General features: G+C 53.8%; 8 protein-coding genes across 8 annotated transcripts; 3 read left to right on the forward strand and 5 right to left on the reverse strand.

Annotated features, from left to right (window-relative positions):
* Positions 1 to 1,473: 1,473 nt before the first annotated feature.
* V2A60_001771 (uncharacterized protein) lies at positions 1,474 to 3,201 on the forward strand (the record flags this gene model as incomplete). The annotated part of the gene is made up of 1 exon (XM_083253128.1): positions 1,474 to 3,201. The coding sequence occupies one exon, from the start codon at positions 1,474 to 1,476 to the stop codon at positions 3,199 to 3,201; it is 1,728 nt and encodes a 575-aa protein (XP_083109254.1).
* A 462-nt stretch (positions 3,202 to 3,663) lies between these two features.
* Positions 3,664 to 5,446, reverse strand: V2A60_001772 (uncharacterized protein; the record flags this gene model as incomplete). Its single annotated transcript, XM_083253129.1, has 2 exons — positions 3,664 to 3,823; positions 3,918 to 5,446. 2 exons carry the CDS (start codon positions 5,444 to 5,446, stop codon positions 3,664 to 3,666), a joined length of 1,689 nt encoding a protein of 562 aa, XP_083109255.1.
* Positions 5,447 to 7,708: 2,262 nt separating this feature from the next.
* V2A60_001773 (MARVEL domain-containing protein) lies at positions 7,709 to 8,285 on the reverse strand (the record flags this gene model as incomplete). Its single annotated transcript, XM_083253130.1, has 2 exons — positions 7,709 to 7,951; positions 8,016 to 8,285. The coding sequence occupies 2 exons, from the start codon at positions 8,283 to 8,285 to the stop codon at positions 7,709 to 7,711; spliced, it is 513 nt and encodes a 170-aa protein (XP_083109256.1).
* A 2,269-nt stretch (positions 8,286 to 10,554) lies between these two features.
* V2A60_001774 (5-oxoprolinase) lies at positions 10,555 to 14,658 on the forward strand (the record flags this gene model as incomplete). Its single annotated transcript, XM_083253131.1, has 1 exon — positions 10,555 to 14,658. The coding sequence occupies one exon, from the start codon at positions 10,555 to 10,557 to the stop codon at positions 14,656 to 14,658; it is 4,104 nt and encodes a 1,367-aa protein (XP_083109257.1).
* A 517-nt stretch (positions 14,659 to 15,175) lies between these two features.
* On the forward strand, positions 15,176 to 17,331 carry V2A60_001775 (cation transport protein-domain-containing protein; the record flags this gene model as incomplete). Its single annotated transcript, XM_083253132.1, has 2 exons — positions 15,176 to 16,476; positions 17,328 to 17,331. The coding sequence occupies 2 exons, from the start codon at positions 15,176 to 15,178 to the stop codon at positions 17,329 to 17,331; spliced, it is 1,305 nt and encodes a 434-aa protein (XP_083109258.1).
* Positions 17,332 to 17,395: 64 nt separating this feature from the next.
* On the reverse strand, positions 17,396 to 18,403 carry V2A60_001776 (CorA family magnesium transporter; the record flags this gene model as incomplete). The annotated part of the gene is made up of 1 exon (XM_083253133.1): positions 17,396 to 18,403. One exon carries the CDS (start codon positions 18,401 to 18,403, stop codon positions 17,396 to 17,398), a length of 1,008 nt encoding a protein of 335 aa, XP_083109259.1.
* Positions 18,404 to 19,224: 821 nt separating this feature from the next.
* V2A60_001777 (SMP-30/gluconolactonase/LRE family protein) lies at positions 19,225 to 20,912 on the reverse strand (the record flags this gene model as incomplete). Its single annotated transcript, XM_083253134.1, has 7 exons — positions 19,225 to 19,433; positions 19,517 to 19,596; positions 19,680 to 19,776; positions 19,849 to 20,166; positions 20,223 to 20,413; positions 20,468 to 20,622; positions 20,688 to 20,912. 7 exons carry the CDS (start codon positions 20,910 to 20,912, stop codon positions 19,225 to 19,227), a joined length of 1,275 nt encoding a protein of 424 aa, XP_083109260.1.
* A 562-nt stretch (positions 20,913 to 21,474) lies between these two features.
* On the reverse strand, positions 21,475 to 22,449 carry V2A60_001778 (uncharacterized protein; the record flags this gene model as incomplete). The annotated part of the gene is made up of 1 exon (XM_083253135.1): positions 21,475 to 22,449. One exon carries the CDS (start codon positions 22,447 to 22,449, stop codon positions 21,475 to 21,477), a length of 975 nt encoding a protein of 324 aa, XP_083109261.1.
* Positions 22,450 to 23,571: the final 1,122 nt, after the last annotated feature.

Here is a 23,571-nt window from a genome sequence, read left to right on the forward strand (position 1 = left end):
ACTTATAAGCCAAACAGGTGATGTATCGAAAGTACCAAAGCAATCACTGCCTTGGAACCTTGATCACACCGAACGCACAAACTTGAAGTTCTGCTGTTGATGATCATTAAACTATACAATACTGCTATGAGGCATTTATGAGTATCTTGGAGGAGACAACTGCCGGTTTTTTTTGTCAGACATCTCCAACAGGGTTTGTATTTCATCCGTACTGATACGATTTTTGAGACTACGTTATCATGCAGGAGTCATATAGTACAGCTGAGGTGTTCTGTGTTCATTCAACGCCCCTAGTAAATGGTATGGCTGCCTCCTGCGTGTCTAAGACCATACCACGTCGGGTCCGTCAGCTTCGACTTTGTAGTGGCGGAAGAAAGCTGTAGCAGCTATGACTTGTTACCCTTTTTCTTTTCTGTCCAATGAAGATATCAGGAGGATTCAGATTAGCCTGCAAGCTATCTAGGACTTATGTCTCTACGAGACAGATTCCGTTCGAATTGTTGAGTGGAGTGTCCGATACCCGTTCCTCCGTCTGTGAACGTGCAGATACTTTTCAAGTACTGTTTCTCTTATACTGCGGAGTATACTTGTGGAGGGGCCGGAAAAAACTCACGCGACGGATGTTTAGAACCGTGGCAAAATATTACTAGTCATGATATGCGGTGTGTTCTCATGAATTCACTCGAGCACAAGCTCTACCCCGGCCATAATTGACATTTTCAAAAGCGAAAATCAGATGAAATTGTTTAGCTAGTGATGTATTGTGCGGAGAAAATGCTCGTTCAGCCATCCAACGAACCGTCTGTCTTAGACTTCATCGTTGACAGGTAGGGTGGAATGTGAATGAAACCCTGTCTCTCGTGACTCCCGCCCGAGACAATGATACAACTCGTGCACCTTGCCCGCGGCATGTTGAAGAATGAGAAGAACCCAAAAGACGGTCAGGTAACCTTGTGTACAACGGGTATGTCTCGAAGTCTGCTGTCCGGATCGCAGCCGCGCACGCCTTGGGCCGGACCAGCTGCCGTTAAGAAACATGGAGCTGAAGGAGCATCTGGAACCTGCATGAAAGGTCAAGTACGGCACGTAGAACGGCGCTGCATCACTGCAGGGCAAGCCATTACTTCACTTTAGTCTATCAGACACCGACATGTCGGATGAAGATCACTATGCGAACACACCTCATGGCCTATCCTGTTCTCGTGATCAGCTTCCTGGCCGCCTGCGGATGATGGCTATGTTTTACGGCAGGTGAAGCGACAACCTGATAGGTCTTTATAATCCACTTTTGCCAAGTTACAGAAATGTCCAGTGATGCATAGAGCAGACCATTGGACAATTTCTATTTCGTTGGAGAGAGCTTTGAGTAGAAACTGTGACATATATATAGTACGGGCATCCCCAAGCAGCCAAGATTGCGATTTAGACATCAATTTGGACATTGGTTTACTTTACTATTTTCCACACGGCGCCATGAAGTTATCCGTCGCGGCTTTGGCTGCTCTTCCATTTTCTGCTGTCGCAGCGCCTCATGCTACCGCACAGCCCAACCTGGTGCGCAGAGCCGGGGAAGTGACGGTCCAGATACCTGGTGGCACTGTCATCGGTGCTGTCACTGGTGTCGAGAGCTTCAACGGCATCCCGTTCGCAGACCCTCCGGTCGCCGATCTTCGATTGAGGCCGCCGAGGAAACTATCTCGCGAGCTTGGTGTGTTCAACGCCACGGGCGTCGCGCCAGCTTGTCCTCAGATGCCGCCCAATACCACCGAAGTGCTTCTGCCACCGGTCCTCGGGAAGGACATGACTCCGCCGTTCTGGCCCGATGACCTGATTCGGGGCCAGGAAGACTGTCTCACCGTCAACGTTCAGCGGCCCAAGGGTACGCGTGCCGGCGAGGGCCTGCCTGTCCTGTTTTACATTTTCGGCGGCGGCTTCATGTTTGGTGCCACCAGTGCCAACAACGCGGAGAAGTTTATCCAGTTCGCCGAGAAGCAGAACCAAAAGTTCATCTTCGTGGGCGTCAACTACCGCGTCGCGGGATTTGGGTTCCTAGGCGGGGACGAAATCCTAAAGGATGGCAGCACGAACCTCGGGCTCCGCGACCAGCGCATGGGTCTCGAATGGGTGGCTGACAATATCGCCTTCTTTGGCGGTGATCCTACAAAAGTGACCATCTGGGGTCAGTCGGCAGGCTCCATCTCCGTGTTTGATCAGATGGCTCTATATAATGGCAATGCGACTTACAACGGCAACCCTCTTTTCCGCGGTGCAATCATGAACTCGGGCAGCGTGATACCAACAGAACGCGTCGACTCATCTCGAGCACAGGCCATTTTTGACGCTGTTGCTGAGCATGCCAATTGCAGTGATGCCGTTCCCTCCAAGTTGGAATGCCTTCGATCCATACCGTTCGAGACATTTTATCGTGCGGCAAACTCTGTCCCTCGTATTCTGGATAACTCCTCGCTCGCGCTGTCCTATCTGCCACGGCCGGATGGGGAGCTGCTGGTAGAGAGCCCCGAGGTCATTGCTGAAACGGGCGAATACTATGCCGTTCCGGCCATCCTCACTGATCAGGAGGATGAGGGAACCCTGTTCGCCTTTGCGCAGAGGCACGTCAACAACACGGATGCTCTCGTCGACTATCTCAAGGAAACATTCTTCGACCGCGCAACGAGAGAGCAAGTCGCGGGACTTGTCGAAACGTACCCTGTCGAGTCTTCGGCCGGGAGCCCTTTTCGGACCGATGGGCGCAACGAATGGTACCAAGCCAAGTACGGTGCCGGCCCAGGGTTCAAGCGTGTGGCAGCCATCCTGGGAGATTTTGTCTTTACACTTGCCCGTCGTATCGCCCTTGCCGGAATGGCATCATCGCATCCGCAGGTGCCTCTCTGGTCGTCGCTGAGCTCAATCGGCCACGGTGTGGTGGCCTACTACGGGACGGCACACGGCTCAGATGTGAACATGATGTTTGACGGCATCGGGATACCTGCGCAGTCTACTAGAACGTATTATCTGAATTTTCTGTACAATCTTGACCCAAACGTCGGAAGGGGAGGTTACCGAGCGTGGCCAAAGTGGACACCCGAGGGTAACGACCTGCTTTGGACGACTTTGTTCGAGAATCGTGATCTCAAGGATACTTTCAGGAACACGAGCTATACCTTTTTGAGGGAAAATACGGAAGCTTTATACTTCTAATACAATGCAGCCGCTACAATTCATATAGGCAAAAGAAACGGGTGCCTTTGCAACGCGACTCTCTCCAGAGGCAACGAATGGATCGAGAACATTTCTCGTGATGATATTGGAGCAAGGCAAAAATGTCAGGCACACTTATCTCAGTGGATTAGCAAATTGCCAGCAATACTTTGCAACTACGATTCATATTTCGTCCCACTCCCCCCTTAATGACCATAGTAATACATGAATATTCCCAGTTCTGACGATTACAATGCAAAGTCAGTCGGCCAACGTTGAATTAGTATGTTGATGTTTCGCTCGCCTGAATCCATCTCCACAATGACATTTAATGCAAGGTTGTAAACAATGAGGAATTGATAACTTGAATATTTCGTACTTGTATTAAAAGATACATCATAAAAAGCTAAAGTAGAAAGACTCGTAACAAAAATCATCGCTGTTCATCATCTCGAATTGTCTTTACAGACCGGTGTGTGTCTCACGGTGGGTGACGCTGTGGCGGCGCTCACGGTCGTGGGAAGCGTCGTCGTGGTGGATGGTCGGTGCGCCAATGTGCTTCTGAAGAACGGAGGGAGGGACTTGCGCGGCATCCGTAGGATCCTTTCTGGTGGTATCGACTCTTTAAAAAAGTTGTCCAATGTCAGTAAGTATGCTCCTCGGTCATATCCGTGCTGTGCTTGCAAGACGGTTTTTTTTTTTAGGAGCGGGCGTACGTGTTGTTGCCGCCGACGGTCTTGCTACCGTCGAGGTCGCTGTCGACGCGGGGATCGATCTTGTTGAGCATGTCGGACTTGTGCGGGCCGGCAGTGTTGGGAGCAGGTCCGGGGGCGGTGTTGAGGCCGCCGGCGCCGCCAACAGCGCTAGAGCCCGTAGTGCCGTGGTGACCAGTGGTTCCGTGAGTACCAGTGACACCAGAAGTGTTGTGGTGGCCAGTGGTGTTGTGAGTGCCAGTAGTACCGTGAGTGCCGGTGAGGCCAGTGGTGTTGTGAGTGCCGGTAGTACCGTGGCTGCCGGTGAGGCCAGTAGTGTTGTGAGTGCCGGTGGTGCCGTGGCTGCCGGTAAGGCCAGTGGTGTTGTGAGTGCCGGTGGTGCCGTGGCTGCCGGTAAGGCCAGTGGTTCCGTGAGTGCCAGTGACACCAGTTCCGTGGGGGCCGGTGTGGCCAGTAGTGCCGGAGATGCCATGGGTGTTGTGAGTGCCAGCAGCACCGTGGGTGTGGAGGGGGTCAGAAGCGCCGTGGGTGCCAGTGCTGCCGATGGTGTTGCCAGCTCCGGTGGTGGTGTTGTACTGCTGTCCGTGGACGGCGTGGCTGCCGACGGCACCGCCAGTGGCGCCGGCGGCGCCAGCAGCGGCAGCAGAGCTGCGGGTGTTGTAGCCGGTGCGGCCGTCTAGGTCAGAGTCGACGCGGGGGTCAGCCTTGTTGGCGAGGTTGGAAGAGTGAGGGCCGGCAGTGTTGGAGGCCGGGCCGGGGCCGCTGCCGAGGGTGCCGGTGCGGTTGTGGCTGTCCAGGTCGGAGTCGACACGAGGGTCGGCCTTGTTGGCGAGGTTGGAGGAGTGAGGGCCGGCAGTGTTGGAAGCAGGGCCGGTGGCGTAGGTGGAAGTAGCGCCGGTACCACCGACACGGTTGCGGCTGTCAAGGTCAGAGTCGACACGGGGATCGGCCTTGTTGGCAACGTTGGAAGAGTGAGGGCCGGCAGTGCTGGAAGCAGGGCCAGTGGCGTGGCTGTGCGTGGCGCCAGCAGCACCAACACGGTTGCGGCTGTCAAGGTCAGAGTCGATGCGAGGGTCGGCCTTGTTGGCGATGTTGGAAGAGTGAGGGCCAGCAGTGCTGGAAGCAGGGCCGGTGGCACGGCTGTGTGTGGCATCACCGCCAACAACACCACCGCCAACACCACCGCCAACACCACCAGCGCGGTTGTGGCTGTCTAGGTCGGAGTCAACGCGAGGGTCGGCCTTGTTGGCGATGTTGGAGGAGTGAGGGCCAGCGGTGCCGGAAGCCGGGCCGGTAGCATGGCTGCCGGTAGCACCAGCAGCACCGGTAGCGTAGTTGTCGCTGGTGGAGTAACCAGTGTTGCCAGTAGTTCCCGAGTGCAGGGCAGATGTGCGGGTATCGTGCTGAGCATCAACACGGGGCTCGTTTAGGCGGGAGTTGTGAGTGCCAGTGGTGGTGTCGTGAGTGGTGGTCTGCTTGTTGTCCTTGTCGGAGTGCAGAACCTCCTTGACTTTGTTGACGATGGAAGACATGATGGCTGTAGATGGAAGTGTCTGAGTGTGGGGATGGGTTTTGATGGGAAGAATGGATTTGTATAGTTGCTTGTAGGCTTTTGAGATGGGGTATCAGAGTTGGATGAATGTGATTGTGATGAGATGAAGAGAAATCGAGATATTGAGGCCGGCGATGCAGTCTTCTTTATAGACGAATTGGATGAACTCATCGTCGACCTGTTTTGTACGCCTCTGTCAATATCAAGGCAATAACTTCAGCTCATCTGTCACAGAAACTGAATGAAACGGGGCCTGCCTAGCCAGTGATCATCCAGAATACACTTTGGCCATCGTCATAGATGTCGCCGGCTCTTTGCCGCCCCAGAGCGGGCAGCCACAGCAGCCACACAGAGCAGGAAGAGGAGTGAAGAGGAGTGAAGAGGAGTGGGCAGAGAGAGGTCAGCAAGCTTGCGGCGTCATACTGACGTGAATTTCACTATAGATGAGCAAGAGCGTTGGGAGCTACCCCAAGCGACCATAGCTCAAAGCAAGAATGCAGTCCTTGGCCGCCGTTTGGCTGAACGGTTTCAAGATGGTGGGGTAAAGTAAGGGAAGACCAGAGTCCATCCAGTAGTTAGTTCGTGGCTTCGGATGGCCTTGCAGCCCAGGCAAACGAGCGTTACCTCTGAGCTGCTAGTTTGAGCTGCAGAACACCGAATCAAGAGCAAGAGAAAAAAGAGGACCACCATGCCGGGGAAGATGACGCAAAACATACGCAGCATTGCTGCAGCTCCGTAAGGATCAACTGACCACGACTGTGGCTGTGGCTGTGGTGGCGTCACCATTTTTATTTTTATTTTTCGGCGGAGGAGCCTTGCTTCTGGTATGTATGTAGACGCGTCCTGATGCCAAATTCAACCTGCTGATCCGGCTGCCGACCACCGACTTCCTGCCCTCTGCTGTGGCTCAGTCCTCGTAACTTGTTACGGGATAGTGACGGGTTTCCGTCGGCGATCGTCGCACGCTTCCCTGGCATGTGTGGCGCCAAGTGGACGAGGATGAGGTGCTGGCCACGTTATCGCATGGATTTTCAGCTAAAGATCTCGATCACGACGCCGTTCTCATGTCTTGGGAAATCTTGTCTGCTGAGTAAGTAGCAAACTTGGCATAGAAACAAGCTCTGGGGAGGGGTTCGCCTAAAAGCTGGTACTGGTAGCTTGCCTAGTGCTACGTTGCTGTCGGTCCCACCAAGTCATCAGTATTACTGGGTATTCTTTTTTTCTTACGTCGCTCATTTCAATTCTGTGGATAGACGCTCTTGATTTGGTTCCAGAACATGGACACTTGATTACCTGTCGTATTGCAGGATGCGCTGGAGCAGAGAGGGGAAAAGACCTGGTTCTGCAGATATCTAGCGAGCCTGCATACACGACCCGTCTTACAACACGACTTTCTACTGACCAGCCAGTACTCTCCGAGAGCTGCAGAATACTTACACTTGACGAAAAGTTCACTTGAGGAGCGTCCAGCAAACCAGTGATGCTCTCAATGCACTTTGCACTCTGAAATGAAAACAAATGGAGACGGGGCAGGATATAGAAAGAATATACTCCGTACACACGAAAGAATGTGCAAGAAACAAGGGTCCAGACGTAAACTTGTGCACCAAATCCGTATATCCATTGGAGTCATTCATAACCTAGCAAAGTGTGGGTTCTGAGAATGAACCTGTGCATAAAAGTCAATGCACGTCGCAGGCCGCGGAATAGAAAAGTCAATGACTGATACGTCAGTTTTCAAGGAGCCAGAACCTTTCGTCAACATTGTCCGTGTACAGTCGCAAAGTCATCGGGCCTCACCAAGCAATTTGCGCAAGTCTTTTTAATGATCACGCAGCCAGCAGCAGGCTGGCAGTAGCTTCTGAGAGTATGGCTGCTAGGTCAACGTTCATTCAACTCGTATCGTACCCATAATGGAAACAACAGAATAATTTAATTAGAAAGCACAGCCATTGAACTGAACTATAGCAAAAATTACTAATGAAACGAAAAAGCAATTCCAGGTATTCCATCACCCATCACCCATCACCCATCACCCATCATCCCTCATGTTCTTAGCGAAATTCGCTGCGCTGACTGAAAGTTGTCCAAGTTTTATGGTATCATGAATCAGTTTAAGGCAAATCGTAAAGTAGGCGTCAGATGCAAAGCATCTCATCGCACGTTATCCTGTATGCGGTAGTTGCGAAACAGGACGTGTATCCGTACGATGTTTCTTTTTCGGTGCGAGTGCCGACGCTGCTTAGACGACGCTACAGCGGTTTCCGCGGCGGTACCAGCGCCGGCTGTGGACGACCTCGCCGCTGTGGTGGGCCCTGGGCTCACGCTTCCGGGTCCAGAGTAGGCCGATCAAGGCAGAGGCGAGGAACAGGATAGCGCACAGGAAAGAAAAGGCAATGGTCGCCTTGAACTTGCCGCACTGGTCGCCGTGGATCGGGTGGACGTTGTTCCAGTTGAAGACGTGACCGCAGCTGCTGCCGACAAGCTATGGCGAGAATCAAAGTCAGCATTTTGAAATATACATTAGATTATTAGCGAATGAAGCTTACGTTGACAAGAACGCCAAACGCGATCCAGAAGAGAATGCTGAGAATGATGTCGATGGGCCAGTGGGTAAAGGTGCTCGAGAAGGGGATGAGCCAAATCAGTGCAAAGAATATGCCCAGGGCCGCGACGACCTCGGTGTAGATGAAGCGCCACTGGGAGCCGTGAGTGCCCCTGTTGTGGTGAAGGTATTGGCCATTGACACCGGCGACGATGGCCGCAAAGACAAGCTCTGCGCCGCGGAGGATCAGGCTAACGAGGCGGTCAAGAGCCATTGTTATGGTGTGGGTGACGGAATATTATGGACAAGAGCGAAAGGGTATTGGGTATTAAAATAAAACTGGTCAAAAGGACTTGGATGCGAAGGGGTATCTAATTTGGCTGCAACTGTAGAACTTGGGGGCAGGGAAACACCAGCATTTATCTTTTTTTTGTCCTTTGGTGTTTGCAGTCTTGGCTGGGGTCGATATTGCACACGCATCTCTTGTCATGTTTCCTTTTCTTTCCTACTCGCAGGGAACCGAGTCCCATGACGCAGCTTCCTTGGCAAGGGGCCGCCCGTACAACGGCCATGATCAAGTTTGAGGGTTCGCCGTCGAGGGACGAGATGCCAGCAGCCCCATGCTTGCGTGGCGATGGAGGCTTGGGTATCAACCAAGCAAACTCCAGAGCAACCTATATTAAGCAGGGCCTGTGGCGGCGCTCTGTGGCGCCACTGTGGGATATACATGGCCACGGGGCTTTGGATGAGGTCATGACATTGCGAAACCTGGTCGGCCGTCCCACCCCAGCCACGCTGCGACGCCCATCTTTGGGGTTGTCGCCGTGTCGGCAAGTGGTTTTTCGCACAGCGTTTTCTGTGGCACGACGACCATGACCTGATGGTGTGTGGCTGATGTGATGCTGGAGGTATGGGTCGGTCAACGCTGCCGGAATTCTCTCGTGGATGTCGTTATATTGATTTACAGTTTTGGGCCCAGCCCAGGTCCGGTTTTGGCTGCATCGGCTGTGGTGCCGAGTGTGTCACTTTAGCGCTGGGGGGCGTCTTGGTGACGTCGTGATATCGCAGTCGAGTTGGTAATAATAATACGAGTATTAAGCATGCCCTGCCATGACCCAATAATGCCTTCATCTCATGACGGGTGCTTGTATCCGACCTTCAAGGGATGACTTTGGCAACGAACTGATTTTTGATGCTGGCGGACGTGGTTTGGCAGACACGGACTAAACGAACACAAAATCTTCAGTATAGTAAGTGATCCCTGCACGCCTAGTCCGTTATTTGTACGAGGCACTCCGTACGTTCTGGCGCTCTACTACTGAGTCAACTGCGGATACCGGAAGCGGTAATCCGGACACACTCGGCATTCGAAAGGTGAAACCACGCCGGCGTGTAATAAGTATGGCGGCTTTGCAAGATTTGGTGACGACCTGTCGAGTGTCCAAAGTGCTGTGTGTGCATCCAAGTTACAGCTGCTGCATCTCTCTCCCATGAAGACATGTTCAATCCTTGCGGGCAGTTCCAGCGTACCTTGAGATGTACAGCCTCGTAGTATGGCGACCTCTATGTTATGCACTACAGCATCTTTTAAACTGGACCAAGTCAAAGTTTGTGCGCGCGTTCTTTAGAAGTCGCTTCAAAGATTGGTACATACAGGTCACGTATAGATGCTGTGGCTTTAAGCTAGAAGCTAGCTGAGGCAAACATGGCCTATTCTCTTCACTTGAAATCTGTTCTGACGTAAATACCAAACCCATTTTGCATCAAACAATGACTATTGCAAAACGGTGGCGACGCATTCTGCCTCAGCAAAGACATTGGCAATTTCCGTCTCGCCGGCGTACAGGGTAGCTCGAGCGCAACAGTCTGCAAGGGAGGGACTTTGCCGAGAAAATGAAAGCGTCCAGAAATAGCACACATGGTGGTGTGCCATTTTTATGCTTCTTATTGCCTCTAGCTTATGTTCGTACCTTCTATCTGGCCAAAAACTCGATGCATACATCGTGTAGTAAGACCCACGAGAAGTTGCTGCAAAACTCCGTCTATTGAAAGGTAGCAGCACCTACGCAGCGGCGCTGGTCCTGTCCCACAGCTATGAGAAATAGAAACCCGCGTCAGGATTGGTCCCTTTCTCATATCAAAACAACCGAGAAATTATTGTTTGTCAGCATGCTTAACTTACACTACTCCGCACTGCGGTAAAATAGAGTATAATAGCAACTCCAACCAGCGGAGGCGGAGCCGCAGATGGTGGACTCTCGGAGGTGGAACCCCGCCGACGCTTCAATTCGATTACCACCTACCACGAGCTCGACGACGGGAAATAGCATCAAACTATCCGAGGCAAGATCCTATCGTTTCAACCTTGATCTTTCAGTCTTGCAAACATTGACAAGACTCGCCTAGCATCTCCGGACTCTCGAAAAAAAAACCGAGTCTTTGGTGGGGCTGCTCCAGCGCGCACCTATCTCTCTGCCCCTCCCGCGCCTTCGTCCCTCTCAGTGCCGCAACTCACCTCTGGAAGCTGGCCAAAAGCATCCAAGATGGCACAAGCATCCAGAACTCGCGGGATCCGTATTGCCATTGACCGTGGTGGTACTTTTACGGACTGCGTCGGCGAGCACAATGGCGAGGAAATCATCATCAAGCTCCTCTCCGAGGATCCCGCAAACTACAACGACGCCCCTCTAGAGGGCATCCGCCGCATCATGAGCCACTTCACCGGCCGTGAGATCCCTCGCGGAGAAGCGCTGGATACGTCCCAGATCGACTCTATCCGCATGGGCACAACCGTCGCCACCAATGCGCTGTTGGAGCGCAAGGGCGAACGCATTGCCCTGATTGTTACAAAGGGCTTCAAGGACTGCCTCACAATCGGTAACCAGTCCAGACCGAGAATCTTTGACCTGGCCATCCGGAAGCCGGATGTTTTGTACGAACAAGTGGTCGAGGTGGATGAGCGAGTCACGCTGGAAGACTACGCCGAGGACCCGGAGAGAACCCTCACAGAAGCCGACACAGTGGCAGGCACTGACGCCGCTCGGGACGCGGAGCTCGTTCGCGGCCTGTCAGGCGAGACGGTTCGGGTGATGCGCCGGCCCAACCATGAGGAGATCAAGACGCAACTGGAACAAGTACACCGACAGGGTATCCGGAGTATCGCCGTGTGCTTGATGCATGGCTACACATTTCCCGACCACGAGGCCGTCATTGGCCAGATTGCCAGACAAGTTGGCTTCACTCACATATCTCTCAGCCATGAACTGATGCCCATGATCAAGCTTGTCCCGCGCGCTACATCGGTCTGTGCCGACGCTTATCTCACTCCCACCATCAAAAAGTACATCGATGGCTTTCAGTCTGGCTTCGCTGGCGGTCTCGGCACTCGCAGTGTCCAGGAGACGAGCGGTCCGAGGGGTGCTCGATGCGAATTTATGCAAAGCGATGGTGGTCTGGTCGATGTTGACAAATTCACCGGTCTCAAGGCCATCCTGTCTGGCCCTGCCGGTGGTGTTGTCGGTTACGCCATTACATCGTATGATGAAAATACCAAAACACCAGTCATTGGCTTTGACATGGGTGGCACCAGTACTGATGTATCTCGTTATGGAGAGGGAAGATATGAGCACGTTTTCGAGACAACAACCGCAGGCGTCACTATTCAATCACCTCAATTGGACATCAACACCGTCGCTGCCGGCGGTGGCTCGCGACTCTTCTTCCGCAACGGCTTGTTCGTTGTCGGCCCCGAATCAGCTGGTGCCCACCCCGGGCCTGCCTGCTATCGCAAGGGCGGTCCTGCGACTGTGACGGATGCAAATCTGTACCTCGGTCGCCTGCTTCCCGAATTCTTTCCCAAGATCTTCGGCAAAAACGAAGACGAGGGTTTGGATGTTGAAGCCAGCCGCGCGGTTCTCCAGGAGCTTGCTGACCAGGTGAATCGTGAGACTGGCAAGAACATGACTGCGGACGAGGTTGCCTACGGATTCCTGACTGTTGCTAACGAGGCAATGACCCGCCCCATCAGGTCCATCACGGAAGCCAAGGGTCATGACTCGTCCAAGCACAGACTCGCCACGTTTGGCGGTGCGGGCGGTCAGCACGCCGTTGCCATTGCCGAGTCTCTGGGAATCAGCCAAATTCTCGTCCACAGATACTCTTCGGTGCTGTCTGCCTATGGCATGGCTCTTGCAGACGTCGTGGATGAAAGACAAGAGCCAGAATCCGCAATCTGGGTCGACGGTGGTGATGTCGTGGCGGAGTTACAGGCCAAGATGGAGAAACTCAAGGAAAAATCCAGCGGTGCTCTCATAGAACAGGGGTTCGACGCTGGCGAGATCGTTTTCGAAGAGTATCTCAACATGCGCTATCGTGGTACCGAATCTGCTCTGATGATTGTCAAGCCCACCGAGGCCGAGGCCAAGGAATCATTCAACGCCAAGGACTGGCAGTTTGGCCAAGCGTTCATTAAGCAGCATCGATATGAGTTTGGCTTCACTCTAGATGAACGAGACATCATTGTGGATGATGTACGAGTTCGCGGTATCGGCAAAAGTTTCCGTAACAAGGAGAATACCGTTGATGAGCAGCTCAAGACTATCAAACGCCAAGACGTAACAGATTCGAAATGCCATAGTACACAACAGGTGTACTTTGAAGGCGGGCGCGCCCAAACACCAATCTATAAACTTGAGAACCTTGCTATTGGCGATGTCGTTCCCGGTCCTGCCATGCTTGCCGACGGCACTCAGACAATCGTGGTTACGCCTAGGACAAAGGCTCTCATTACTGGTACGCATGTTATCCTCGACCTAGAGAAGGAGGGCGCCAAAGATGAAACTCAAAAATCAACCGAGCGCGAGGTTGATCCCATTATGCTGAGTATCTTTGGCCACCGTTTCATGGCTATTGCTGAGCAAATGGGACGTGCTTTACAGAAGACCAGCGTCAGTACCAACGTCAAGGAGCGGTTGGATTTTTCCTGCGCAATTTTTGATGACCAAGGTGGTTTGGTAGCCAACGCGCCTCATCTGCCCGTTCACTTGGGATCAATGTCTACCTGTGTCCGCCGCCAGGCCGAGATTTGGAAGGGCCGACTGGAGAAGGGCGATGTTATTGCTTCAAACGATCCATCATATGGAGGCACACACTTGCCTGACATTACTCTTGTCATGCCTGCGTTTGACGAGAGCGGGACCCGTATCCTGTTCTATGCCGCGTCGCGTGCCCATCACGCTGATATTGGTGGCATCACAGCTGGAAGCATGCCTCCCAACTCTCGTGAGCTTTACCAGGAGGGCGCTGTTTTCAAGAGCGAAAAAATCGTTAGCAAGGGCAAGTTTGACGAGAAACGCATCACGGAGATTCTATATGACGGGCCAGCGCAGTACCCTGGATGCAGTGGTACTCGCTGTCTCGCGGACAATATCAGTGACATGCGCGCCCAAGTCTCTGCAAACAAGAAAGGCATCTCCCTGATCGAGAGTCTAATTGAGGAGTATGGTGAAGATACTGTTCAATTCTACATGATCAACATCCAAAAAAACGCCGAGATGTGCGTACGTAATCTGCTAAAGGATGTTTACAAGCGATTTGAAGGCCGCGATCTCTCCGCACTGGACTTTATGGATGACGGCTCCCCAATACAGCTTAAAGTCAAGATTGATCCCGAACAGGGCGAGGCCGAGTTTGATTTTACTGGCACCGGCCCCCAGGTCTACGGGAACGTCAATGCCCCCGAAGCCATCACCTACAGCGCCATCATCTATTGTCTGCGATGCCTGGTGTCTCAGGAAATCCCTCTGAACCAAGGCTGCCTACGTCCCATAAATGTCAAGATCCCACCGAAGTCGCTACTATCGCCCTCACCCGGTGCTGCCGTCGTCGGCGGCAACGTGCTCACCAGCCAGCGCATAACTGACGTTGTACTCAAAGCTTTTGAAGCCTGCGCCGCGTCGCAGGGCTGCTGCAACAACCTCACATTCGGATTTGGAGGCAATGTCACCGGCCAAAGTGCTGTCCGAGGGTTTGGTTACTACGAGACTATTGCGGGTGGCAGCGGCGCCGGTCCCGACTGGGTTGGCACCAGTGGCGTGCACGTTCACATGACGAACACGCGCATCACAGACTCGGAGATTTTCGAGCGCCGTTATCCCGTGCTGCTGCGCGAGTTCTCCATCCGCAAAGGCTCCGGTGGCAAGGGACAGCATAATGGGGGCGACGGCGTGGTCCGCGACATTGAGTTCCGTATCCCATTGCAGGTGTCCATCCTCAGCGAGCGCCGCGTGTACCGGCCGTACGGCCTCAAGGGTGGCGAGGACGGCCAGTGCGGTCTGAACCTGTGGGTGCGCCGGGTAGAAAAGGCAGACTGGCAGCGCTCAATGCGGTCGGTGCAGGGCGAGACGGCAAAGGAGCAAGAGGAGAAGAAGGCCCGAGGAGGGGTGGAGTACGAGGAACGCTACATCAACATTGGCGCGAAGAACTCGGCATCCATGGCCGCGGGCGACCGCATCATCATCAACACGCCCGGCGGCGGCGGTTGGGGCGCAGCCGGTGACGAGAGCGTTGCCAAGTTACGGGGTGATCACATGGACTCATGGAAGAAGGGCAGCGGCGCGGCACGGGACGACGCCGCGCTGCAAGCATGAACGACGTGACTCGACATGTCTGGGGATGCGGCTGCCAATACTTGTTTGCTTAGATTTCCTTGTGTGGAATGGTACCATGTGAGTACCCGTTTTAGATGATCTAGACGCATGTTCGATATTCAAATATTGACGAACCTATAAGATGAGGGTTAAAGGTGTGAAGCAACGAGTAATATATGATGAATATATACCTTCAATATATGCACTGGACGTGCATGAAGTATTCCTATAGTCGGAGACCGTCAAAGGCATATCTGTACATCCCATCCCATGCATCTGAGACATTCGCACTACAAGTCCCGCTAGTTTCCCAACAGTCAACAGGGGGCGAGGCGAAAGCCGCAGCCCTAACAATAAGCCACAAGATCGTCCCCCTTATAAACCCGCTAGTTGCCATGGACGCTAACAAGATCAAAGTAATCCCCGGCTCATTCCCCCCCTTGCGAGTACCAGTAGGTGGCGATCCAGCGCACTTGTCAGATCACAGCCTCGAGAGGGCTTGGCGGGCTCGGGATCCATGGGGACGCTAGCATCGCTGCACTCGACGAGCAGGCGGAGCCGGCGGCGGCGCCGGCCCGCCGTCAACTTTATCACGATCCACTATGCCTACTTTGTCGTCGTGTGCCTGCTCGGCTCCGTCGTCTTCTGGGCGTCGTCCAGCCCGCGCGGCAGCATCAGCTACGTCGACAGCCTCTTCGTCGTCGTGTCGGCCATGACCGAGGCCGGCCTCAACACGGTCAACCTCAGCGCCATGACCGGCTGGCAGCAGACGATCCTGTTCCTGCTCATCATGTTGGGCGGCACCATCTGGGTGTCCATCTGGACCGTCGTGGCGCGCAAGCACGTCTTTCGTCGCCGGCTGGTCCGCGCGTCGCAGCGTCTCGTCGTGGCCGCCTGTCCCGCGCGCGAGGACCTCTTGCGTGTCGTCGCGCCTGACCAAGGCGCTGTCCGAGAACGAAGCAGTAGTGGTTCGGAGCGGCATGGAACCCCCCCATGCCCCCATCACACACCTCTCTGGCATCGCTCCGCTCCCGGTGCGGTCGACTCGGATACGACACAGTCTCGGGCGGCGTGCGGCCGCCCCTGCTCCTTGCAACAAGAGCCATCACGCCCCAATAGCGAAGAGGACGGCCTCTATGGTACGAAGAGCGAGCCTGTCTGTGGCTGCGAGTATCGTGCACTCGAACTGCTCTCCATTGTCGTGCCACTCTATTTCCTCCTGTGGCAACTGCTGGGCTGCCTCGGCCTGGGTGCGTGGATGTATCACCACATGCCCGGCACCGCGCTTGCAAACGGCATCAACCCCTGGTGGTTGGGGGTCTTCAACGGCGTTTCCGCATTCAACAATTCCGGCATGTCGCTCCTCGACGCCAACATGATGCCCTTTCAGGAGGCATACTTTGTCCTCATCACCATGGGCTTGATGATCCTGGCCGGCAACACGGCCTATCCCATTTTCCTGCGGTTAATCTTCTGGCTCAGCCTAAAGCTGCTGGATCTGACTACCGAAGCCGCCGTGTGTCAAAATACCAAGCTCGCCATCAAGGTGTTGCTCGAGGACCCTCGCCGCGTCTACACAAACCTGTTTCCGTCGCGTCCCACATGGTGGCTTTCTTTCATGCTGGTCTGCCTCAACACCATTGACTGGGTACTTTTCGAGCTGCTCAACTTGAATAACCCCGTCATTGGACGCATTCCTGTCGGACCTCGAATTTTGGTCGGACTATTTCAAGCTTTGGCCGTTCGGTCCGGTGGATTCTACGTCGTTCCAATTGCGCAGATATCTATTGGCGTTCAGTTTATATACGTCGTCATGATGTACATTTCAGTATATCCAGTTGTCATCACAATGCGCCAGTCCAGTGTGTATACACATTCACTTGGCGATGTGGTGGGTAGTGACTCGCATGACGCATCACGGGCCGACTTGCATGGACTTGATAGTGCTGTCTCACATCCCATCGAGAAACAGAGCCTTGCCACAGGGCATGAAGCCTATCCACCAGTGGCTGCGTCGTCAGACCAGACTTCTTGGCGTGCAAGGCTAGGTAATCTGCAGCCGACCACGCCCAATGGACAGCCTGCATCACAAACTCACGCCAGGGCCCAGGAAGAGCGGCCAAGCTGTCATACAAGACTCTTATCATTACAAGAAGCCCCCCCGCCTGCTACATATGGGGGCCATCTGCGCTTTATCCACCAACAAATACACGGGCAGTTGGCCAAGGATATCTGGTGGCTGGTGCTGGCTGTCCTTTTGATTGTGATTATCGAAAGTAGCCAATTCGATGCTGATCCTATCAACCATTCTGTTTTCAACATCATATTTGAGGTAGCTTCAGCATATGGTACTGTCGGTATTTCTGTTGGGACACCCAACGGCGCCTACAGTTTTGCTGGAACGTGGTTCACGGGTAGCAAACTGATACTCTGCCTGGTCATGCTTCGTGGTAGACATAGGGGACTACCTACGGCGCTGGATCACGCAATCAGGCTTCCACAGCAACATTCAAATTGCAGCCAGAATGTGATTGAGGACAAACAAATGGGAACAAAACAGAAGTAAGAAGTTAATGTGGCGAAAGACAAGCATAGCAAACAAATACTGCATTCAAGAACCTAATATATCTCATCAATTGCACCATCATGTCCACTAACATGGGCATCAGGTAGCGGTCTTGGTGTCACTGTATGCAATTAGCCAGCCAAAACATCATTATCAAAGCCCTGTATAATCCTAGGCTTTCTTGCGCCTGATATTCCGCAGCCTGCGCAGTAGAACCATCCAGACTACACCACCACCCAGCATGGAGCTGGCCACAATCACACCAAACGCGTAGACGCTCTCTTCGAAAAAGTTGACTGTGTTCATGCCATACCAGCCGGCCACTACCGTTGCCGCCGCCATGCTCAGCATCGCAATCTCCACCTTTGTCTCGAGAACCATGATCTGGTTCCGGCGGTTCGCCAGGACGGACCGCACGGTGTCGGCCGTGCGGTGGACGTTGGCCATGAGCGCCGACGCCTCCTGCACCACGGCGTCGTGGGCCCGAAAGTAGGCCTCGAACAGGTACTCGACCTCGTCGTGGTCGTCGGCCGCGTGCCGGCGGCCGCGGCGCTTGTCGGTGAGGTACAGGTCCGCCATGTCCCGGTCCTCGCGCAGCAGCTCCTGGAGCGCGCCGCGCACGAGCCGCGCGCGCTGCTCAATGTCGGCGAGGCGGCGCGCCATGTCGAGGAGCGCGCGCAGGCCCGTGTGCACCGAGACCTCCTCCTTGTCCGCCATCTGCGCGTCGAGCTCCCGCAGCGCCGCGCCGACGTCGTCCCGCGCGAACAGGTACTCGGCCTCGAGGCCGGCGGCGACCGAGGCGAGGGCGGCCTCGAGGGCGCGCAGCTCAAAGGCCTCGCTCGTCGGCTTGTGGAGCGCGCGCTCGCCCCGGAGCTTGTTCTGGAGGTCGTACGTGAAGACGTGCGAGATGGTGGTGTCGGCCAGCCCGTCAATGTGGAGGAGCAGCAGCCTGTCGGCCTGGATGAGGAGGCGCAGGTCAAAGATGTGGAACAGAATGGTTGACTCGCGGACGAGGATGTGCGGGAAGCCCTGCGACGGCAGATTGATGATTTGCAAGTCCCGAGCGCTGAGGCCGTACTCGCTCGCAACCTCGGCCTTGCTCAACGTGGTTGTCGTTGCGGCGCCGCCCTGGTCGCACCGAGTGCACTGCATCTTCACATTGCCGTTCAGCGGTGCCATTGAGAGACGGACTGCACGCTCGACAACTCTGTTGCCTCCAGGAGGCGATTCATTTGGTGCTGATCTATTGGTGTTATAACGAAGATGCGTTGTGCTTGGACCGCGTCGCCCGAGGCTGGACGCTTTCGCGCCAAGCCGACCATGCCGTGTCTCGTGCGTACCAGTTTGACGAACACATCGTAATAAAACAGCCGTGCTTGGTATTAGATGGCGTGCATGTTCAAGCATGTTTGTGTAGGATCCTCCTGCACGATGACGGCTGTGTGGTTAAATGTAGATGTTGCGCTATCCGAGACAGCTTGAGCTCGTGGGGTGGCCGCGTTATTAGCGCGACTGCCATGTACTAGCGAGCTCTCACTGTCCGTACGCATAGTCTCATGAGTCGTCTGCTGTGCTTTGAATGAGGGTTATTCTTGAGAGAATCTCCAAGTCAACGGAGAAGTGGAACTGAGACAGGTCCTCTGCTTGTGTGCAACTACAATGCTGGTCATTATCGTGAGCTTGGCCCGTACTAGTGACGTCATCACAGCCACTGACAACACGCTGAAGGCGTGACCAACAAGCAGCCGAGGAGTTTCTTTCTGTCATGCTGTGATATTTTAATCAAGGGTATACCGCAGTAGTTGCCCTGGAATTATTGGCTGGAAACGATCTTACAGTGCCCAGCTACGCGCTTCGTAGAATTGAGGTCAATTTTTGTGAGTAGAGTATATGTAACTCGCCGCGTAAGACTACTCCCACTGCTCACATGACGGGCCAAAAACATTTATACAAGAGCCAAATATTACATCGAATACTCCAAGCCTGAGAATGTACTCGAACTAATGAATAGGTGCGGCCTTGGCAGCAAACAAGGCGAGATAGAGCCGTGTTTCGGCGCAAATAATCATCTTTCCGTCTCCGACAAACTGAAAGTTGGCCGCAGTGCCATCAGTGAAAATCTTACCCAGGAGCTTGCCCGACGGGTTCCAAACGTGGATTCCATCCCCGCATCCGGCATACACGTTGCCCTTGCTGTCACAGTGAACACCTTGTGCTGGTCAGCTCTTTTATCTACTTGTAGCGCGGCGAGCTTGCTTATGGACGCGCCATCGAGGTGTGTGATAGTCTTACCGTCGGGAACTCCATTGTCGGCAAAGGCAAATGTCTTTCGATTCTCGAACGTGCCGTCGTGTGCAACATCAAAACGGTAGCTGCCGGATGTGCAGGGGGCAAAGATTAGCATGATTCTATAGACATCTCGCAGCATGCATCAAAACTTGAAACTTGCACGTACATGGTTGCAGGACGAGACGCGTCATAGCCAAAGAAACCGTGATTGGCGCCGGTGTCAGTGACATATGCGTATTCGCCGTCAGGCGAGAAGGTGATTCCTACTGAAGTAAGTATATGCCCTCAAAAGACGTTGAAACCGCAGCCGGACGCGCAAACGGAGACTGGCGTACCATTGGCCTGGTCAAATCCACTGGCGACTACCGTGATGGCCATCGTGTCTGGGTTGAGCTTGTACACCTGAACAGGCAAAGCCGGCGGTGGTCGAAAGGCCTGGAAATATCCATAAAGGGGGTCTGTGAAGTAAATGTGCAAGTTGCGTGGATTGATTCCGATGTCGTTCAAAGAGTTAAACTGCCGACCGAAAAAGTTGTTTACGAGAATTGTCGCATTGTAGGGAGGCAAGGGATTGACGGAATACAGAGCGGAAGCCGTCTTGTTCCCCATGCCCTCACCCGCAAACAGGATATTTCCTTTGTAGTTGGTCCCGCCTGCACCTCATACTTTAGCGTTTCGACACATTCTCTTACGAGACATGGCGGCGTACCGTTGGGATTGATCACTGGAGGGTCGGAGGTGACAGTCTCAACTTTGACGTGACCGGTCTTGTTCCTGTGCGCAATCTGCAGCGCTTCCGCCACCGAGACTTTCTGTATGATAGACGACTTGTTGAGGCCCGTACCGGCATCTGGGCTTCCGGCATTTTGAGCGAAAAAGACTTCGTCTGTCTCTGGAATCCTAACGTGGGTGAGTAAGTGGGCGGTCTGCATGGCAAGGACCTTGCACACGTACCAAACAACAGCCTCGTGAAATAGGGGGTCCTTTTTAGTTTCGGCGATGATTGTGAGCTTGGGCTCATTGCCAATGATGTCGAGGAAGTCGCGGTCAAAGACGAGAAATGGGCGGTCTTTCAGCCCCTGTCGCGAGGTTCCTGGAGGCACCCAAACCTAACATGACAGCAATTAGCCAAGAAGAATAGCATCCTGATTGGCTGGTGGCAATCAGTGCTTACGGTTCTGCCATCGTATTCACCCGGAGGCGAAACAGAGGGAATTGAGCCGAATTTGGCACTGTCAATCACCTGAGCCTGAGACGGCAGGTTCGCCGCGCCCAGTGATTGATCTGCGCTGTCTCTAGACACTGTAGCTACGGATGCATCGGCTGTCGCAGCTGAGAAAAGGGCCGCAAGCGATACAAACGGTAGGAATGTCGCATTCGTAAACCCCAGAGAAACCATCTTTATCACTCGGCGGACTTTGAATTAGGTTTGTCGGGGATTTTTGGACAATTTGGGCACGGCACTTTTATCCCAAATATATCTAGATAGCCCCGCAATCGGCAATTGAGATTGTGGCTGGGGAGCCCAAAGCGCAGAGCAAAGGAAGCTAGAATAGGCTATTCGTGGCTCTCAGTAAATGAGGATAGACGGTTTGTATTATTACTGCCCTTTTATTCAGCCAAATTCTGCGGTGCTACCATCTCATGAACACACTTGAGTCACCCTAAAAGTCTCGAGACGGACGGATTTGAAACTTGAACCACTCTATTCACGAGAAGCGCACTAGTTGAGTAATACAATACGTGTATGGTAACAGGGTGTATTATTTATTCTTGGCTACATGTATCTATTCACCGTCATTAAATGAGAGCCAGATTTGATATGGCAACACTCGCTATAGCGCAGCACAATCCGCGAACCGAAACGTACGCCAGTGAGATCAAAGTATATATGCTACAAACTATAGAATCCCTACGCCCGGGCTCACGCAATACAACATCGATTTCGTCTCGATTTCCACTCAGATGGATACCTGGCTAGCATCAGGTAGCTTGTACGTCTTTGCCCACTGCTCCATCGTGACTGCGGGTGTGACCGACAAAGCGCCGGCGTCGAGGATGTTGGAGCCCTCGTCGAGCCACTGGCTCGCCGGCACGTACTTGAAGTAGTCCATCATCAGCGCCCACTCCTCCGTCCAGCGGGGGTGCGGGAACAGGCGCTCGTGGTCCTCCTTTGAGACGGTGACGAGCTCTACCTGCGCGCCGCCGCCGCGCGCCGCGGCCCACAGCGCGAGCCACTCCTCGGCCGTCAGGGTCGCCACGGCGGCGACGACGTAGGCGCCGTTCTGCGTCTTGGCGGCCTGCTCGACGACGGCTCGCACAAAGGGCGTGATGTTGGACACGTCGCCAACGAACGGGATGGGCGTGTCGGCGGGGTACGTGACGAACTGGACGTACTTGTCGACGCCGTCCAGCCAGTACGGCCGCATGCAGGCGAGCTGGAGGTTGCTGGCGTAGAAGCAGACGACCAGAAAGGTCGTCTTGGCCAGCAGCGCCGCGTCCGCCTTGATGACCGCGTCGACGTCGTGCTTGGAGTCAAAGTGGTAGACGGGGTAGCCGGGCGCGCTCTTGGGCAGCGTGCTCCAGATGTAGTGCTCCAGGGTCGGGACGGCGGCGGCGGCCCTGGCCATGGCCGCGCCGTGGGCGGTCTCGATCTCCTTGGCCTTCTGCGCGCCGTGCTCCTGGTACAGGCTCCAAAAGTCGGCCACGGCGTAGATGATGCTGGAGCCCTCAAAGGCGGCGGCGATGGAGCCGGCGTCGTTGATGTCGAACCGCACCACCTCGACGCCCTCGGCGGCCAGCTTCCTGGCGGCGGCGCTTTGGTCGTTGCGCGTGAGGCCGCGGATCCTGTAGGCAGGGTTGTTGCTGAAAGCGGCGACGACAGCCGCACCTTGCTGTCCGGTGGCGCCAACGACGGTGACGAGTTTTGCAGACATTTGAGAAACCTTGGTAAGGAGTATTCTTTTACGGATTGCAAAATTTGAGTGTTGTCACTTTGTGAGGATTGTTTGAAATGCCTATAATTTCCTATGATATCGTTGTGATGTTGTTGAGTAGACGAGCTCGTCGCTGTAAGTAGTCGTTGATGTAGTCTTTGGTGGACTATAACAGAGTATATAGCTGGACAGTCGCCCGCAAGCAGTCTTTATACTTTTGGAAAATGCCCATCGCGCAATCATTATATCGTTCAGATTTGCCTACGGACAAGTTCATGGGCATGTTTAGGTTTGGAATCGATGCTGGTAATCCATCTCGCTTACCCAGCTTCATAGACAAAACAGCGACTTACATGGTTACATTACAAATATTCCCCCGCATTCTCTAACTTATAAGCGTCACTTTCGGAGCAGCCGACGGCACCCCGCACTAGATTAGACAAATTGATGCATTAATCACAATCACGATGCTCTGGCGAGCGAAATACAGTTGAGACTTGCTTTGAAAAGAAACCTTGCAACCATACCATGTCTCAAATATTCGCAGCCACCGTCCGACTGCTACACATATAACCCCGCTGCAGTTTCGGCGATCATCGCACAGCAGTGAACCTCGACGGGTTTGATAACTGGTTCGGCATCCTTGTGAGTCTTGGAGACTCGGCAACGGGATAGATATTGTAGTTCTGATACAAAAAAAATTGAGAAAAATGTATGAGACATTCGCAGCCTACTCGATAATTAGACAAATACCTGGAAAGGTGCGGAACTCAATCCAGGCATAATTTCTCCAAGTTGTAAGTGGATCCCTGTCATGCAACACACAACTCTACTGTCATGATCATGATAATGTGATCGAGCTCTCGTTTGCTAATAGTCTCGTGATTTCATCCAGACTATTATTTCATCTTTATATTCAACATTCAACGATGGAAACGAGTCCGACCACCTTTGTACCTACGGCGTCATGAGAAGGTTCGGATCCCTCCATGTTGGCAGGACATCGGGCCCTAAATCGTCCCAACCCTGGCATACATTACCATGTGCAAGACTCGCCGCGGGAAATCTCATCGGCAGCCATTCCATTCCATCTCTACTTGCGCACAAAATTCAAGCCCACCG

This window comes from Cordyceps javanica, chromosome 1 (genome assembly GCF_051103115.1).
Source record: "Cordyceps javanica chromosome 1, complete sequence".
Taxonomy (NCBI): Eukaryota; Fungi; Ascomycota; class Sordariomycetes; order Hypocreales; family Cordycipitaceae; genus Cordyceps; species Cordyceps javanica.